The sequence below is a fragment of the Schistocerca americana genome, chromosome 3 (genome assembly GCF_021461395.2).
Source record: "Schistocerca americana isolate TAMUIC-IGC-003095 chromosome 3, iqSchAmer2.1, whole genome shotgun sequence".
In the NCBI taxonomy this organism is placed as follows: domain Eukaryota; kingdom Metazoa; phylum Arthropoda; class Insecta; order Orthoptera; family Acrididae; genus Schistocerca; species Schistocerca americana.
The window spans coordinates 255,110,191-255,127,909 of NC_060121.1; the positions used below are offsets into that span (position 1 = coordinate 255,110,191).

At 36.9% G+C, this 17,719-nt stretch overlaps 1 protein-coding gene across 1 annotated transcript in view; it reads left to right on the plus strand.

Annotated features, from left to right (window-relative positions):
• Positions 1-17,719, plus strand: part of LOC124606003 (dynein beta chain, ciliary) — an 809,537-nt gene that overhangs the window by 383,412 nt on the left and 408,406 nt on the right. The window contains exon 35 of the mRNA XM_047137965.1: positions 6,962-7,140. Within this exon, the coding sequence (XP_046993921.1) occupies positions 6,962-7,140 (179 nt within the window). The remainder of the gene's footprint in view (positions 1-6,961; positions 7,141-17,719) is intronic.

The window sequence follows — 17,719 nt, forward strand, 5'->3', positions numbered from 1 at the left end:
GTATGAAGTGTTTCATAAATTAAACATGTGAAATGGAAAATATCAGAGACTTCAATCCCTATAGTTAATATAGGATAAAGACACAGAATGTATGACAAAGGTGATTTCCTGGTAGTACTTTCACACAATTACTGTGAAAATTATTGACGACCCTATCACTTCTATGAAAGATTCCTGTTTAACACAAATAAACTAATCACATTTGAAAGTGGCATTAGTAAACTTGGTTCTTTGTCAGTCAGTATCTGAACATATTATTTTGTCAGAGAAGTGACTGCAAATTACAGCACTGTGAAATGCTCTGTAAATTGAAGACATTTGCTTCAGAAAGTGAAATGGCAGCTTAAGAATGTAGAAAAAGTGAAAGAACATTAAGTTACTATTTATACTTTGACTTTTTTACTAGTTACAGATCTAGTCCTTCTATTACATCAATTCATTATTATTGTATAGAGAGACAAACAAAAAATAATAACACTACTACATATTTAGTAATGTAATTCTGGTACTGCAAGTTACTTTTTGATTTTCTGTCAGTGCCTGACGGAAGACAATGCTCGATTACTTATTCAATACATTTGTTCCTTGTTAACCATTACAACAAATGCATATAGAAACACTTGAAATTTGGTGTCAGTTTTCAGGTATTGCATCGAAATATGAGGTGGTTTAGTCTGTTCTAAATTATTAAAGAAATGCAGTAGAACATCTGTAAATTTTGTTTCATTCCTAAATATTGAACTGAGACTTTATCCAGATCAGAACGTATCCTTAATACTATAACTCATCAGTTCCCTAACAAAATTTTGTCATGTCCTTTATGAAAGCTCTTGACATCACAGAAAATACTATGAGAATATATTTTGTTTACCAGCACCTAGTGACACTAAATTTTAATGTTGTTTTCTGTGTAGACAAGATTTGGCAGAAGCCAAGCAGAGAAATTATTTAAAAGATGTTTGTGTTCAAAATTTGTAGTTTGTCATAGACTATCACATTTTTAAAAGTGGTGGAAGAAGGAAGATGAGTCCTCAATTATATGTTATTCAGTTATCTCTACTTTCATTGATTATATTTCAGTCTGCTGGGAAATAAATACTTAGTAACTACTTGCTAAGAAATTTCAATAATTCACAATTTTTTCTCTTTTTAATAATACTACAGATCAGTTTGATCCTTTTTTTTTCTTTGTTCATTTTCTTTGCATGGTGCATCCTTTATGATTTATGATTGCACAATCTCAAATTTCATTTCTTAATTATAACTAATTGTTTGGATTGAATAACATATTCTTGTTGAACATTACTTTGATTTAGGTGTTAATCCCATTTTCTCTCCAATTCATTCCTCTTTTAAGATACATTTAAATTAAAAGTGTTGCAGCAAAGAATTTAAGAGAAAATCAAAATTCTTATCATCTGCAATTTCTGCTTAATTAACTTCACTCCACTGTTCTACTAATTTTTTTTCTAAATAATGCAGTTAAATCATTATTTATCATACTGGATGATACAATACATCTTTAGTTAATGATACCTACCTTAAGATGTTTTATTATCATCATTTGGTCGTCTAAATTTATCTACCTGGATAACTGAGTGCATTAAAAAAGTAAATGCTGGGCTGGTTCCTATATCCCACCTCAGATACATGATATGCAAACATCTAGAAAATGTTCTCACACTTGACCATGTGCTTTACTCTAGGTAAAGACAGATGGGGTAAGGTATCCACCTCTAGATGCACCGAGCGAGGTGGCGCAGTGGTTAGCACACTGGACTCGCATTCGGGAGGACCACGGTTCAATCCCATCTCCGGCCATCCTGATTTAGGTTTTCCGTGATTTCCCTAAATCGCTTCAGGCAAATGCCGGGATGGTTCCTTTGAAAGGGCACGGCCGATTTCCTTCCCCATGCTTCACTCACCCGAGCTTGCGCTCCATCTCTAATGACCTCGTTGTCGACGGGACGTTAAACACTAATATCCTCCTCCTCCTCTAGATGCAGAAAGATGGGGTACACAGAATATGAGGGTATACAGAAACATTTTGATGGGAGTGTGGAATCAGGAAGCTCATCCAAGATGGCGGCGTATATGAATGTAGTGGCAAATCGCTCCGTGAATATCGGTAAATTACCGTCAGTGAATTGTATGCCATGTGCAAAAAAAGTGATAAAAGGTGTTAAAATATGTGTAGTGGCGCATAAATGGTATCATTCTTGTTGTTTCGTGGAAGCAAATCTCGGTCAACATAGGCCTACATGTGACTGTGGAACTGAGTGCAACGGTCTTGAAACTGCATTTGAAATGTGCAACGCTGGACTCGAAATAAGTGTGAGGGAAGAACTGCAAAGTGACTTAAGTAAAGCTAGACAATATGAAGAAATGCTGAAAAGTTTGATCGACTATATGGACCTTCCCACAGATACGCAAACAGGCAAACGAGAGTGTGTATATACTAGGCCTAAGAAAATCTCTCGACCTGTCTTAAATACCAATGTTTTTCGTGTTCCACTAATGAATAAATACGATGTTCTAAGTTCAGACAGCTCAGAATCACGGACAAAAAATCTCAGTGTAACAGGTAACTGCTCGGAAAGATCTGTTGAACAAAAAAGTGCCAGCAGAAACACGTTACCATCAAATACTATTAAACGAAAAAATCGTGTGAGAGCAACTTGTAATAAAACTGAACATGAGACAAAAAAGGAAACAGAGAAGAAGAAGGAAGAAATATACATATTATCGACGAGTCATGGCAAGGGACTGGCTACAATCATGTCTGATATGCAGTCCGAATATAAAGTGATTGGAATTTCGAAACCTGGTGCTCCTCTACGAGAAGTGCTGAAAAACTGTGAAAGTTCCATGAAAAGCGACGTCAACTGTGTCATAATCGAAGGGGGAAACGATGTCTATAAAAATGAAAGCAGCTTTGCTGTAAGAACACTGAAAGAATCGCTAGGAAAAATTTCACAGGCGAAGGTATTTGTTGTAAACATTCCCTACAGACACGACTTAACGGAAGACTCGCGTGTAAAGAAAGAAATCATCGCGACAAATCGGAAATTCAGGAAGATTTGTAGCGGTTTTGTGCACACAACTTTCATTGAAGCAACGAGTTCAGTAAGAGAGCATTTTACCAGACATGGACTGCACAGAAACAACCTAGGCAAGAAAGTGCTGGCGAAAGAAATTCTCCAGGTGATAAAGACAGCAGGAGTGGGTGCCTATGTAAAAATAGCACTACCTGCAACAGGTTTTCTGCCAATGACAACAGAAAAGAAAAGTGCACCAACAGCATATGAGGAAGAAACATCTGCAGATACACCCTATGATGAAAAAATTACAACTGTGCAAACATGTAAAGCGTCACAGTCACCAGTGGCATTATCAGTAGCAGCAGTGGAAAAGGAAGTAACAGTAGCATCAACAGCAGAAGTTTCACCAGCAACAGTAACTATAGTGCCTCCAAAAGGAGAAATGAGAATTGCAGCAGGAGAAGCAGCATCAAGTGTTACGTGTAGACGGAAAACAGCACCTCCTGTCCGTCTAAATGATTTTTTAGTGGAAGGCAGCAGGATGAAGCAGCCCAGGAGATAAGTAGTGTAACAAATTTCACATCACCTCACCAAAACGTTCAGTCTAAAATAAACAACAATTATGATCTTAAAATTTGCTATCTGAATGTTCAAGGACTAATAGATAAAGAATTTATTGTAAACAGTTTTGGACTAGATAACAAATTTGATATTTTCTGTCTGAGTGAACATTGGGTTACTGAGAGTGTACTTACAGTTGTCAAACTTGATAACTATAATGTAGCAAATAGTTACTGTAGAATACTGCATATAAGAGGTGGTGTGGCAATATATATTAATCAGTCATTCAGTTGCTCCATTGTTAAGTTGGACCTAGATTATTTATGTGAGGAACAGAACTTTGAAGCCACTGGTATAGTTATGGACAGTCTTAAGTTAGTAATAGTATCCCTTTACAGGTCACCTAAGGGTATCATCAATGTATTTCTAGAAAAATTGGACATGCTGTTAGATGTACTAAGAGGGACCAGATGGTTGCATTATGACATAGTAATTGGTGGTGATCTGAATGCAGATTTTGATATAACAACACATAAACGTACTGTGACTGAGTTGAAAAACCTTTTAAGACAGTGCAATTTGCACTCAATCAATAACAGGCCCACAAGTGATAAAGCATGTCTTGACAATATTTTTGTCAACTTTAAAACTACAGAAGAATCATGTGCTGTTACAGCGTTTCCATTTTCAGATCATGACTCTGTATCTTTAAACTATACAAGTAGGTTCTGTATTGATAATAGTAATATTCCTAAGCCTGTCCCAAAAGTTACAATCACCAGGCCTGTCACAGATGACAAAATTGTTCAGCTCTGTAAGTCCCTTGCTGAGAGAGACTGGTTCAACCAATGTCATGGTGACACAAGTTATAGTCTTAGTGCTGATTTGTCAGGGAAACTATTATTTGAGAGATTTTTTAAAACATTTCTGACACAATTTAATGACAATATCCCCATAAAGAAATGCAAATTAACTGACAAAGGCTTTACAAACAGGGCTACAAACAGACAAAATTCATGGTTCACTAAACAATTATCAAGTATGAAAAACCAAGTTATGGTGTTGCACAATATATGTAGCAATCAGAAAACAGAACATGCCAGATTAGCCTACATAAAATGCAGGAATGAGTATAAAAAAGCCATCGTGGAAGCCAAAAAAGCACATAATTTCAATACCATTGATAATTCCACAAATAAGTGCAAAGCTGCATGAAAATTAATAAATGGTGTTGCTAAAGATGTAAGAAGCAAAACAATTAATATAAGTCCCCAAAAATTCAATGATTTCTTTATTAAATCCGCTGAAAATGTAGGAAATACTATAATCAAACCTGATACCAATTCATCAGAGTTACTTTCTAAAAATGTTTGCAGAACACCAACAGACACAGGTACGTTTATGTTCTCCGAGGTCTCACCTAGTCATGTCCTAAGCATTGTAAAACGGATGAAATCTTCAGACAGTGTAGATATATACGACATATCCTGTAATTTACTAAAGAAAGTAATAGACTATATTGTGTACCCCTTAACATTCTGTATAAATAAATGCATATCTGAAGGATATTTTCCCGAAGAACTCAAAGTGGCTAGGGTAATTCCAATATATAAAAAGGGAGATATGGACTCACCTTGCAGTTACAGACCAATCTCCATAGTCCCAGCTTTTTCTAAAATACTGGAATGTGTAATTTACCAACAGCTATCTGTCTATTTTGAAAAATTAGGAATAATTAGTGAATCTCAGTATGGTTTTAGGAAAAAGTTGTCTACTGTGGATGCTATAGACTTTGTAGTCAAATACTTACATCAAGTGTTTGAGGATAAGGGCTATGCTCAACTCACATTTTGTGATCTAAGCAAAGCTTTTGACTGTGTAAAGCATAAGCCACTCCTAGAAAAACTGGAATTCTAGGGCATTAGACATAACAGCCTTAAATTAACGAAATCATATCTCCAGAATCGTAAGCAAGTTGTTTGTGTAGGGAGAGAAATGTCGAGTATAGAGCAAGTCAAGGTAGGTGTTCCGCAGGGATCTGTGCTGGGCCCCTTTTTGTTCCTGATAATGATAAATGATCTGCCGTCATTTATCAAGTCCACCACTGTGTTGTATGCAGATGATACAACATTTCTTCATGCTAGTGAGGATTTCAATAGCCTTAAAACTTGTGCAGCAAAGACAATTGACCAAGCATCCTATTGGTTCAAGGCAAATGGATTCCTGCTGAATGAAAACAAAACACAGCAGATGGTCTGTAGTCTTAGAGACAAGTTTCTGTCAGACGATCCAAGTTATGTCAAATTTTTGGGGGTATACATTGATGATAAATTATCTTGGGGTCAACATGTACAATATATTAGTGGTAAATTGTCTAGAGTTATTTACCTGTTAAGGCGACTTATGGATTGTGTTCCTGAAAAATATGTTAGAACATCCTATTTTTCATTCTTTCAGAGTATAATAACATATGGAATTATTTTGTGGGGGAACTCTAGCTGTGTACACGACATATTAATACTGCAAAAAAAAGCTATTAGGATAATCACTGGTTCTGCATATAAGGCACACTGTAAACCATTGTTCTGTGAACAGAAAATCATGACTGTTATAAACTTGTACATATACTATGTTCTAATTTATACGAAGAAGAAATTACCAGAAACAAAAACCAGAGAAAATGTACACAGCCACAATACAAGAAGGAATAGGTGCCTCTATATTCCTTACCACAGGTTGTCAAAGTCACTCAACAGCTACGAAATCATGGGGTACAAATTATTTAATAAACTTCCTCAATCTGTTCAAGAATTACCTGAACAATTATTCAAACAAACAATTCATGACTGGCTAGTCCTCCACCCATTCTATGACATAAGAGAATTTATCAACTGTAATATAATACTATAATGTTAACAAGAAACCTGTTGTTTCTTTCAAACTATTAATTGTATTTTAGTATGTATATGACGTTGTCTATTGCTGTAATGGCCGAATGACAATAAAATTATTATTATTATTATTATTATTATTATTATAGCTGCCACTAACATTGCCAAAGCGTATATGACAATTATGACTGCATAAAGAAATGGTAAAAAGACAAAGCAGAAGAAGAAATTTGGTCATCTAACTTGCTAATGTTGTCTTGTCCATAGATACAGCATTTTATTGCTTGAGCAGCACTGCATTTGTCTTTCGGACACACAAAGTAGTCTTATTTAAATTTTTTATTCAAAGATTAAGTTTGGGAGTGCAATAAAAGTTTTCAGTGCACTTTCCTTAGAATTTAAGGGGATAATTTCTGATATAAAGACATTCTTATTTTGTGCATCATGTTATCTTTATTATTTTAACAGATTCAGCAACTAAGCACTTTAATTTCATTACTGCTTGGAGAACTGACAAAACAGGATCGACAAAAGATAATGACCATCTGCACAATTGATGTTCACTCTCGGGATGTTGTAGCAAAATTGATACAATCCAAAGTGGAGGCTGGATCCGCATTCCAGTGGCAGTCACAGTTGCGGCACAGGTAACAAAACTGATGCTGTTACATCTTTGTCATGTTACTTTAATTGTTACAGTGGTGGTAATTGTTCACTTGTCATCAGCTTTGTAATAAAATTTATCAGTCCAAGAAATAATTTCTTGGTAGGTTATATGCAAGATGCACAAAATTACAAAGATTCACTTTTTAGCTTTGAGTTTATCATGTGTGACTGTCTCCTGGGAACAATAATTGTACTCATTTAGAAAGACTGGACAGATCCATTACGACACCATAATAAGCTGGACAGACGGGTGGCATGCATGTAACCATGTCAGTATGGTAAAGAGAGTTAACTGAGACATTCACATGGGGAAAGCATGAAAGTCACCAAAAAAATTAAAAAAATGATTTTTTTTTGTGAATAACGTAATATGGATCAATGGAAATGATACAGCAAATCTAGTAAGTCTGTAGATGAAATAGTAAAGTTCCTACTGTCCAAAGGTGGAATTAGTGACAAGTTTGACAGCAACCCCACATCACAGGACGACAATCTCACAGGGCAAGAGTAACCTTCATACTTTTCACTATTGCCACACTATCAACAGCATTTTTTGTTATTATTATTATTATTATTATTATCATTGTCATCATCATCATTATTGTTGTTATTAACAGCTTCTGTTTGATCACTTACAAGTCTTGAGACACCAAACAACTTTATGAATGTAAGCTGTATTATGAGTTTTGGAAGCAAACATTGTAAAATAAAAAAAAATTATTATTTCTCTAATCCCCAATGTGACAGTAAAAAAAGAGATGGCTGCAAGGATATGACTCTGAATCTCATTCTTTTGGAAGACAGATGTTAGTCAAGCAGAGCACATTCAATCATTCAATGTTGTCTTCATGCAACATGAAGATTTCCGTCATTTGGCAAAAGCAAACTAAACACAATGACCTTCAAAGTCAGTATTTTCTCTTGGTTATCAAAAACTGATTTTCCCTCCTGGAGTAGGGCCAATATTATGAAGAGAGGACATTTCCTGGACACCATCTTTGAGATGAGACCTCATCTACCTCTTGAAACCAGAACTTAAATTAGTGAATGTAAACAGAAAATTTTTCTGTGGTACAGTTTTTATATGAAAAACATCACTCATTTTACAAAGAAAATGAATTTAAAACTTATTAGAGCTGATTTATATTCAACTTTTTATTGTTAACACATCTTGAGGTTGAAGCTCTTTTGTCCTTGTTTCCTTCAACAATACTTACGTTTTTGGATCGGGTCCACCTTTAGCAAAACACAGTTTTGTTTTGTATCCCAAACATGTTTCACTGCAGTTGCAGCATCATCAGTGGGCTTTTATTTTATGGATGTTAAACATAAAGAATTTTCTTTTTACTATGGTAAAAAGGTATGAATACATAACTTTATGTGTTCTTCAAAATTTGTCACTACAATTTTAAAAACTAACATTTTACTTAGGTAAAAAAGTATGAGTACATAATTTCATGTGTTCTTCACAAATTTGAAACTTCAATTTTACGTACGTACAAACAGAACATTCTTTATGTTCAGCAGCCATAAAATAAAACCTGCTGATGATGCTGCAACTGCAGTGAAACATGTTTGGGATATAAAACAAAATTGTGTTTTGCCAAAGGTGGACCCCATCCAAAAAAATAAGTATTGTTAACACAATGCACTTCTTTAAGTCTTAGTATTATTTCAGTTTCTTTGCTTCACATTAGTTGTATATGTGTGTCCCCATCCCCTTTCCCCCCAGTTTTTATAAACAAACTTGTTTTTAACTCTCTTACAAACATTTTATGCTTCTCCAGTAAAAGGTAGCTTTTTTAATTTACATGCTTTCCCATGTCAACACCCCAAGTATATTCAGAAAAATTAAGATGAGAGCCATGAAAAAGGAACAAGGAAAAATCAATACCACTGACTGAAGGAAGAATCATAACAGCTTATCCTTTGCCAAAACTGTGGGATTTGTTGGTTTTTAGCATTGTATGTCCCAGTGATTTCTCTAAGCATTTGTTGACTAGTGGAATGGTTTCCTATGGACAGTTTTGTTTATAGTTTTTGGACGTATACTTAGAATTTACTATGATGATCTGCAGATATTTTTGATACACTATTGACTACTGTATTGGTAAAGAGATATTGATCATGTAATCACATCTTAAGTTAATTTTCAATATAATTCTATGATTAAATTCTGTGGAAGACAATAGTAAAAAATACTATGTTATTGCTCTAATTGTTAAATATATTTCATACTGCACTTTCTAAAACAAAACAAAAAAAAAAAAAAATAATAAAGAGAAGAATTAGTCTTCTTTCACCAAAAATTTGGGAGTGCATTTTACTGAAATTACTGGAGGGGAAAGTGTCCAGTAACAGAGCAATACCCACATGTGGTGCTACAAAAGACTGCTGAAGATTAGATGGCTAGATGAGATGACTAATGAAAAGGTACTTAATGAATCATGAAGAAAAGAAATTTGTGATACATCTTGATTATCCTCAGCCATTAAGGGATTGTTAAGTCGGTAGTGGAGGGGGGAAGTGTGCAGGGTAAAAATTGTAGATGGAGACTACCATTAAGAGGTTCAAAAGAATGTGGGCTACAGTACTTCTGCAGAGATTAAGAGACATTCACAATGTTAGCCAACATTGAGAACTGCAACAAACGAGTCTAAAAAAAAATCGAAATCGTTAGAGATGGAATGCATTTTAACTTGGAAAAGAATTAAAAAAGAAGCAGTCTTGGCCTTTTTAGGGACCTATTCTGTCATATGTAAAATATCCTGTCATATTGAAAACTTAAATTAAACAATGGAAAATCCAGGATGGAATGTAACAATATTATGAGAAGGAAAGTAGCCACTCACCATATAGTAGAGATGTTGAGTTGCAGATAGGCACAAAAAAAAAGACTCTTATAGTTAAAGCTTTCAGCCATTGGCCTTCATCAACAATAGATACACACACACACACACACACACACACACATGACTGGAGTCTCAAGCAGTTGAAATGACACTCACACACTTTAATTGTGAGAGTCTTTTTGTTGTACTTAAATTAAATTAGTCAGATGAAAATTTGAACTTTGCGACTCCCATATGTGGACTTACATTGTAACTTCAGCACCACCACCCTTCATTGTTTATTTCATTGTAGATGAATAGTTTCAGAAACTGCCTTCTATGACAGTTCTTTTTACTCATAATGATGCAACCCATAGAGCAGTTCCTCCACAAACATAATGTACTTTGTTTTATACTAAGTGCTTTTGAGAAATGCAGGTATTGTGTATGAATAGTTCTTGTTTATATAGTATCCACACTGTGCTAAAAAATCCAGATATAAGTAATATATTAAATGATATTATTTCACAGAGTGGAGAGTGGAATAGCCAGATTTTACACCCACAAAAAAAAAAAAAAAAAAAAAAAAAAAAAAAAAAAAAAAAAAAAAAAAAAAAAAAAAACAACCAGAAAAAAAACAGAAAAAAAAACAGTTTTTCAGAATAGACAATAATTTAATACAGCCACAAGAAGAATCCAAAATTACATACTCATCAACTAGGATTGTAAGATACATGAAGACAGTTAATACAATATAACTGATAAATAAAACAACTTTCAGATCAAGGTTTAGATTAAAAGTCATGGAGCAAGTACAGAGATTAAAACTTAACTGATTTGTCATAGCATTGTCATCATCATCACAACCATTTGACATCTAATGCTGAGTAAATCTCACCATTGACTTTATCACAAGTTGTGGACCTCATCTATATCTCCATATTACTAATGCATGTTTTGTAATGTCATCAACTCGAAATTTACTATCTTTTGGAATGTAACAAAAAACTTTTGTGATCCCTCTGACAACCGCTTAGTTCGCTAAATATCTCACCCATCTTCATTACATTCATAATTATACCTTCCATGCCACTACATTTCCTGGTCCACATATTTGTATTTATGACACTCCTAGTAAATCTGAGCATACATTTCTTGATTGCCCAGTGAGAAGTCTTCAGTTCTTGGTTTTCACATTTGAAAACTTGTTTGGTTTACCAAATGCACACCATACTTTTACTATTATGTCTATTTTTTGTGTCCATATAGTTGCTGTCTTCAATTACTTGAAATACAAGAACTTATCAACTGTTTCTGTGAATTATTCATATAATTATTCATGCATGCATCATCTTACAATGATACATGGTTTGTCATCATACACACACAGGGTATGTCTTTTTATAAGGATAGGACATGTGGTCACTTGCTCATTGTAAATTTGTATTATTTAATTTTTTGTCAAATGTTTGAGAGGAGCGAAAACAAAACTCCCTATAAATTACACAATGGAATTTTGTTTGGATTTTCATAGGCAAATGAAGAGTGAAAAATGGACAAATGTGGTTAAAACTGAGTGGTCAAGTAGGGTGCCAAATTGATCAGTGGAAAAAAATATTTAACTGTTTGACAGTAATCTGAGTAATTAAGAAAAACTTAATGATTGATCCAAACCAAAATTACACAATCGGTTTTTGTCCTAATGTTCTGAGCCAAAGGAAGACTAGCTCTGTTAATGAAGTATCAAAAAATATAAAATCACAGTGAAAATTGAAAGTCCTCTGCTGTCTCTTGACCTATATATTTTTAATAATAGAATACAGATTGATGTTTAAATATATTATGTATCAAGCTTTTTGATCAAAACTTTGAAATAAAGTAAAAATTTGAAAAAAATACATTCAAAAGTTTTGTGAAATGGCTTCTCTAAAATAGAGAAATAAAATAGATTAAAGGAACATCTGAGTCACCTTTCAATAATGGTTGAAATCATGTACAGCAAATGAGATGCTGGTTGAGGATTTAAAGTTCCACTTAGAATCTTGGAGTTATAAAGAGTACTAGCAGATATTTGTGTGACAGAATTTTGCTTAGTGGTCTCCTTATATGACTAACGCATGAGCATCTCAGACTCTGTACATCTGTATTTATTTGGAGACTACTGTTTGTAAAAAGTGAAACACTCACAAGCAATGGTAGAGAATGTGTAGAACAGCAGAACCATAATAAGTGACTTACATGACAGAGAGGTGTCATTCATTCAGGCCCAACAGCGCCCACTTTTGTGTGACTCAACAGATAGTGTTAACGCAATACTCAATCCGTATGAAGACATTATACAAAGTGGAAACGTGTAACCAAGTGCCACTATCCCTCGCCAACATCACAGTGTGGAATAGTGTGTTTTAACCAGGCAGAATGACAGATCTCCAGGAGGCAGGTCTGTCAGTTTGTCACATTGTCGCTCATATAGGGCACACTACATCAACAGTGAGGCACATATGCAGCTAGTGTAGAGAGGACGTCTGTACACAGCATCGACAGGGTGCTGGACTGCAATATTTGACCACAACGCAATATGACTGCTGTCTTGTCCACTTGGCCATTGCAGAGAGAACCATTTTGTCATTGGTGTTAGTGTGATGTTGGCGCATTGCAACAGATGTGGACATGTCTGAGTCAACAGTTGGACACCATCTTCTGTGGGTTGGGCTGGTGGCAGGCATGTCATTGCATCGGCTTCCATTGATTAGAACCCACCAGTGCTGCAGACTGCCTGGGACATGTGAATGCCGACATTGGCATGCTGAGTGGCAACGTGACATTAGTGTGCTGAGTGGAAAATATAGTGTTTTTGGACGAGTCTCTCTTCAACTTGTCCTACTGTGATGGCTACATACACATCCAATGGCCCCATGGTGAATGCAATAGGACAGACTGTATTGTTGAGTGGCATAGTGGACAAACATCAAGTGTGATGGTTTGAGCACCACAGTTCATAACATGTGATCTCGCCTCCTATATCTTGAGGACAATCTGAATAACTACCACTGTATCAGGGTGGTTTTACAGCTCAAGGTACTGCCCCTCTTGCAGGCTGTTCCACATGCCATATTTCATCAGGACAACATTTGGCCACACATAGCGAGGAATGTGCAAGCCTTCTATGAAGAACGATGGGTGCCAATACCTCCCTGTTCTGCCAGTTCGTCTGACATGCTGCCCATTGAAGACATCTGGGATATGGTCGGTCACCTACTTGTTCGTTCAGGTCGTCCTGCAGCTACAGTTGATGCATTGTGGACGTGCCTACAAACCACATGGCAGAGTATTCCCCAGCAGCATAATCATGTGCTTTTTGACTCCATGTCATGATGTTTAGCAGCTCTGATTGCACTATGTGGTGGCACTTTTCCATGCTAAATTTCTGCAGTCACAGTGCACATACAGGTCTGTAATGGTAATCATCTGTGTAGTTTCATGTCCCTCATATGGGGAATAAATTTGATTGTAATCACATCTCTCCAAACAGTAGTGTATTATTTTGTTTTTGATGAGCTGAAAAATGGTTCAAATGGCTCTGAGGACTATGGGACTTAACTTCTGAGGTCATCAGTCCCCTAGAACTTAGAACTACTTGAACCTAACTAACATAAGGACATCACACACATCCATGCCCGAGGCAGGCTTCGAACCTGTGACCGTAGCGGTCGCGCGGCTCCAGACTGTAGCGCATAGAACTGCTCATGATGAGCTGATTATATGTTATTTTAGTCTTATTACAATTGATTTTCATACCTACTTTCCAACTTTTTCCATAATCTTCTATTCAGTAATATTACAATCATACTTTATGGCTGCCTATCAATTACATTCAGGAGGTGAAATTCTGGTATTGCCAGTAGACACAATAAAAGTAGAAAGAATCAATTTCTAGCTCTTAGGACTGTTAGTTCTTTTGTCAAGGAGGAAGAAGATATAGTTTGTTGCAGTTTGGAAAGGAGGGATTCACTCAGACGTAGGGATCCACCTGATGTGAAGGCAAGGGGAGACAAACATCGTCCTCTGTGGTTTTTGTTGTTATTGAACATGATTCAGTTACTGAAGCCTGACCATTGCACTGCTTTATCAGATGTTGTCTGCTCCATGCATAGTTATGGCTGTAGGGAAATCCTACTGTGACTTTTCTTGAATAGTGTATGAACACCTTCTGTATATATAATCCACATATTGTCTAGCAACATATATAACGTCAACTGGATAACATAAGACTTCAGTCAGGTCGTAATGTTCAACATAAATCCTTCAAGTAGGAGCCTGTCCAGGGATGGACGAACCTGAATGACATTTCATTAAAATTTTATTTTTCTGTGTAAAATCATATCTGTTGTCAGAAACATGTATATCCTCAAAGGACTTTGCAGTTCTCCATAGTATGACGGTGATGCTAAGAACTTCTATGTACTTCCTCTGGCGAAGCTACTGCGATTGTCATCGTATCTTTAGGACATGAGTTGTCCCTCAACGTAGTTCTCCACATGCAAATAAAAAACAAATTTGCACAATATTTGCACTCTCCTCTAAAATAACTTGTTTTATGGTTTTCATTTGCAATTATCTTCTGCTGGCAGGGATATGTGTCACTCCTCTGGAATCATGTGTAACACTGCAAATCATACCCTATAATGATCTTCATGTTGACTGGATGTTAAATCGCTGATGACTTGTATCAGGCAGGTCTCTCGTATCCTGCAGCCTGAGTGACCTGCCTCTCCTTCCCTGTGCTCCAAAGCCTATCCTTCTTTCTTCCCTGATGTAGGAACTGACAGTTCATAAAACTAGGAATAGACTTTTTTATTGTCATTTTTAGTATGTTCAACAGTAGGACTGAAATTTTGCTTCCTGAAGATAAGTATTGGTGAACTTTACTGCCTATTTGCAATGATATCTATCTGCATAATAGGAAAATAGTAAGATACCATCTGCAAAATGAAGGTGATTTATGTGTTGTCAATTAATGCATATTCTTTATCATCCTACTGTGTGAGTGATGCCCATTTCAAAAAGAGAGATGTACCCAGGTAACCAAGAACAATAGAACTTTATTACTGATACAGAGAATACATAATAACATTAGGTTCTAAATAGCAACTGAACAGTTTCTGACTGAAAGCAACTGAAAGAGTACCTTGATCTCATGAGAAACTAGACTACTCAATAATGGTTCGTGAAGGTACAATATGAATAAACATTCTGTCACTATAAGGAGACACTGTTGTAGGCATGTTAGTATCTGATACGCTGTTGATCTTGGCTCCAGCCAGAATGCATTACACTCAGATGAATAGAACTTGGTGAACACCAATGTCAGATTTGCGAACTAGAACTGGAACTCACACACTCGCAGGCTGACTGGCTTGCTGCAGGAGGGCATCTTACAAAGCCATCTGGTGGAGGAATACTGGGAAATGCTTGTGTCACATTGTCTGTGGGGATGAGCTAGTGCAGGCAACAGCAATGCTGTGGCATCCCCAGACACTGCAGCAGCTGTTGTAGATATGATGAGTTGCAGTAAGGTTGTGTGTGCCTTTACAGGCAGTCTGTTGTATGTCTGTTGGCTGGATCATAAGGTGCCAGCCAAGATGCCACATCCCTCTTCCTTATGGAGGAGGTGTCATAGTCATTGTGCTGTATAATCAGCGGCTGTGTCATAGGTGACAGCTGAAGATGCAGCATCCCTTCCCCCTACAGAGGAGATGGCGGAGCCATCTCACTGGAGTCTCTCGGTTGTGATGTATTTCGCAACCATGGATGTGCGCATTCATTTTTCCCCGAGGGACATGCAGTGAAGCCATCATATAGAAGAAACTTCTTCTGGAGAAAGATGTCATGATGTTGGATGGCAGATCCACAAACAGATGCCTGCAGTGGCAGAGACTGGGACCAGAAGCATGGTGAAGAGAGAGAGAGAGAGAGAGAGAGAGAGAGAGAGAGAGAGAGAGAGAGAGAGAGACCTGCACAGTGGAAAACAGAAAGGGGCAGACCTGGAAAATAAGATATGTCTCATGGAGGGTGCTCCAAGGAGAAGAGCCAGAGGCTCTGCTGAGACTACGAAGCCCAGAAGGATGCAGGAGAGGACCACAGCTGAAGATGTCCAAAGGCAGCAACCAGGTTGGAGCGATGTAGAGCAGGACCCAGAAGAAAGCAGATCGCATGAAATAGAGGTCTCTTTTGGAGGAGAAAGTAAGTGCCTGAAGCGAATGGGAATCACACACTGAAGGGAAGGAGCTCAGGAGAGAAAACAGGGCACCAAGGATGTGGTGGAAAGTAGAAGAAAAGGCCAAACCCAGGACAACATGCCCAGAGGGAACAACATGTCATCAGTTGAGTTGACAGAGGAGAGAGAGTCGACACCATCACACCAAGAAAGTGAGGCCATGGAGAGGACAAGAGCTGAAGGCACACAAAGCACAAGGGTGGGGCCAGTGGAGGAGAGCATCAGGTGTGCTATCAGTGTGTGGACTGGTGGCATGTGGGCCAGCGTCATGCATGTCAGCAGCAAGGAGGTTGCCAGTGTTGCCGGAACTTGAAGAGGTTTTGGGGTCAGCAGGAAGGGCGCTGGCAGTGCTTGAATGGATGAGGCACCTGTGCCGGCACTGAGGGTGCCAATAGTGCTGGGACTAGTGGCACCTGCAAGAAGTAGCAGGAGGCACTGGACCAGACACCGTCAATTCAGTTTTGAATTTCTCATTATCCAGATAAAGTCTAATAGAAACTGTCCCATTGATTTATATGTACTAACATATTCTAACATATATTAATTTAGTGCAATGTTTCTCAAGAATTATTAAGGACAGATTTCATTGGAACAAAGCTTTCTCAAAATGTATAAATTCCAGCCAAAATGGTTACTGATATTCAGTGCTTTGTTTTGTAATTTTAAAGACAACTTCCTGATCAGGTACGGTGATCTATATACTTTTACAATCAGATCCTTCCAGCTGTCTTGAATGTGAAAATTTTAGTGAATACTTCGTACATTACACAGAGGAGGCTGACAAGTCTATAGTTTTTTTAAATTCCTTCTCTGTCTACTTTCTTGTGCAGTAGAATAACTACAGCATTGTTCTAGTTCTGGGAAATAGTCTTTCTCTGAAGACATTCTGTGAACAGTGTTGCAAGTTCCTTTGCTTGAAACACCATCATCTCCGGAAGATTTTCTTTATACTTCAAATAGCGTTATAGACCTTACCTGCCTTTACGTACTAATATTCATTATTTTCTTTATTAACTGCCTGTTTTCCTGATTCATCTCACAAACTATACAAACATTTAGAGAGCTTATTCAGTTTTCTCTCTATTATTAGTTACTTTGCTGTTTATCATCTTAAGTGTTGAAAAGAAAGAAAGATTTGTATGGCATTGTTGGATGGGAGGCCTGAAGGATTTCTTCAGCTGTCTGATCAGGAATGGTTTTTCTTCCTCCAAAAACGATGACTCTTTTCCATCTGGTATATGATATTGTTGCCTTAAATGTATCTTTTGACTGTAGGTGATTGTAATGTGTGTGTACACAATGTGGTGTCATGTTTATTTGTGTTGTATGCTGCTAAGAGAGGGGATAAGGTGGACCCAATACCGGCATAAAATCTGCTTCCCTTGAAGGGCACCAAGTGAACTGCCAGGCTTAATGTTCCCATCCAAAAGATGGACCAGATGGTCTCAATTT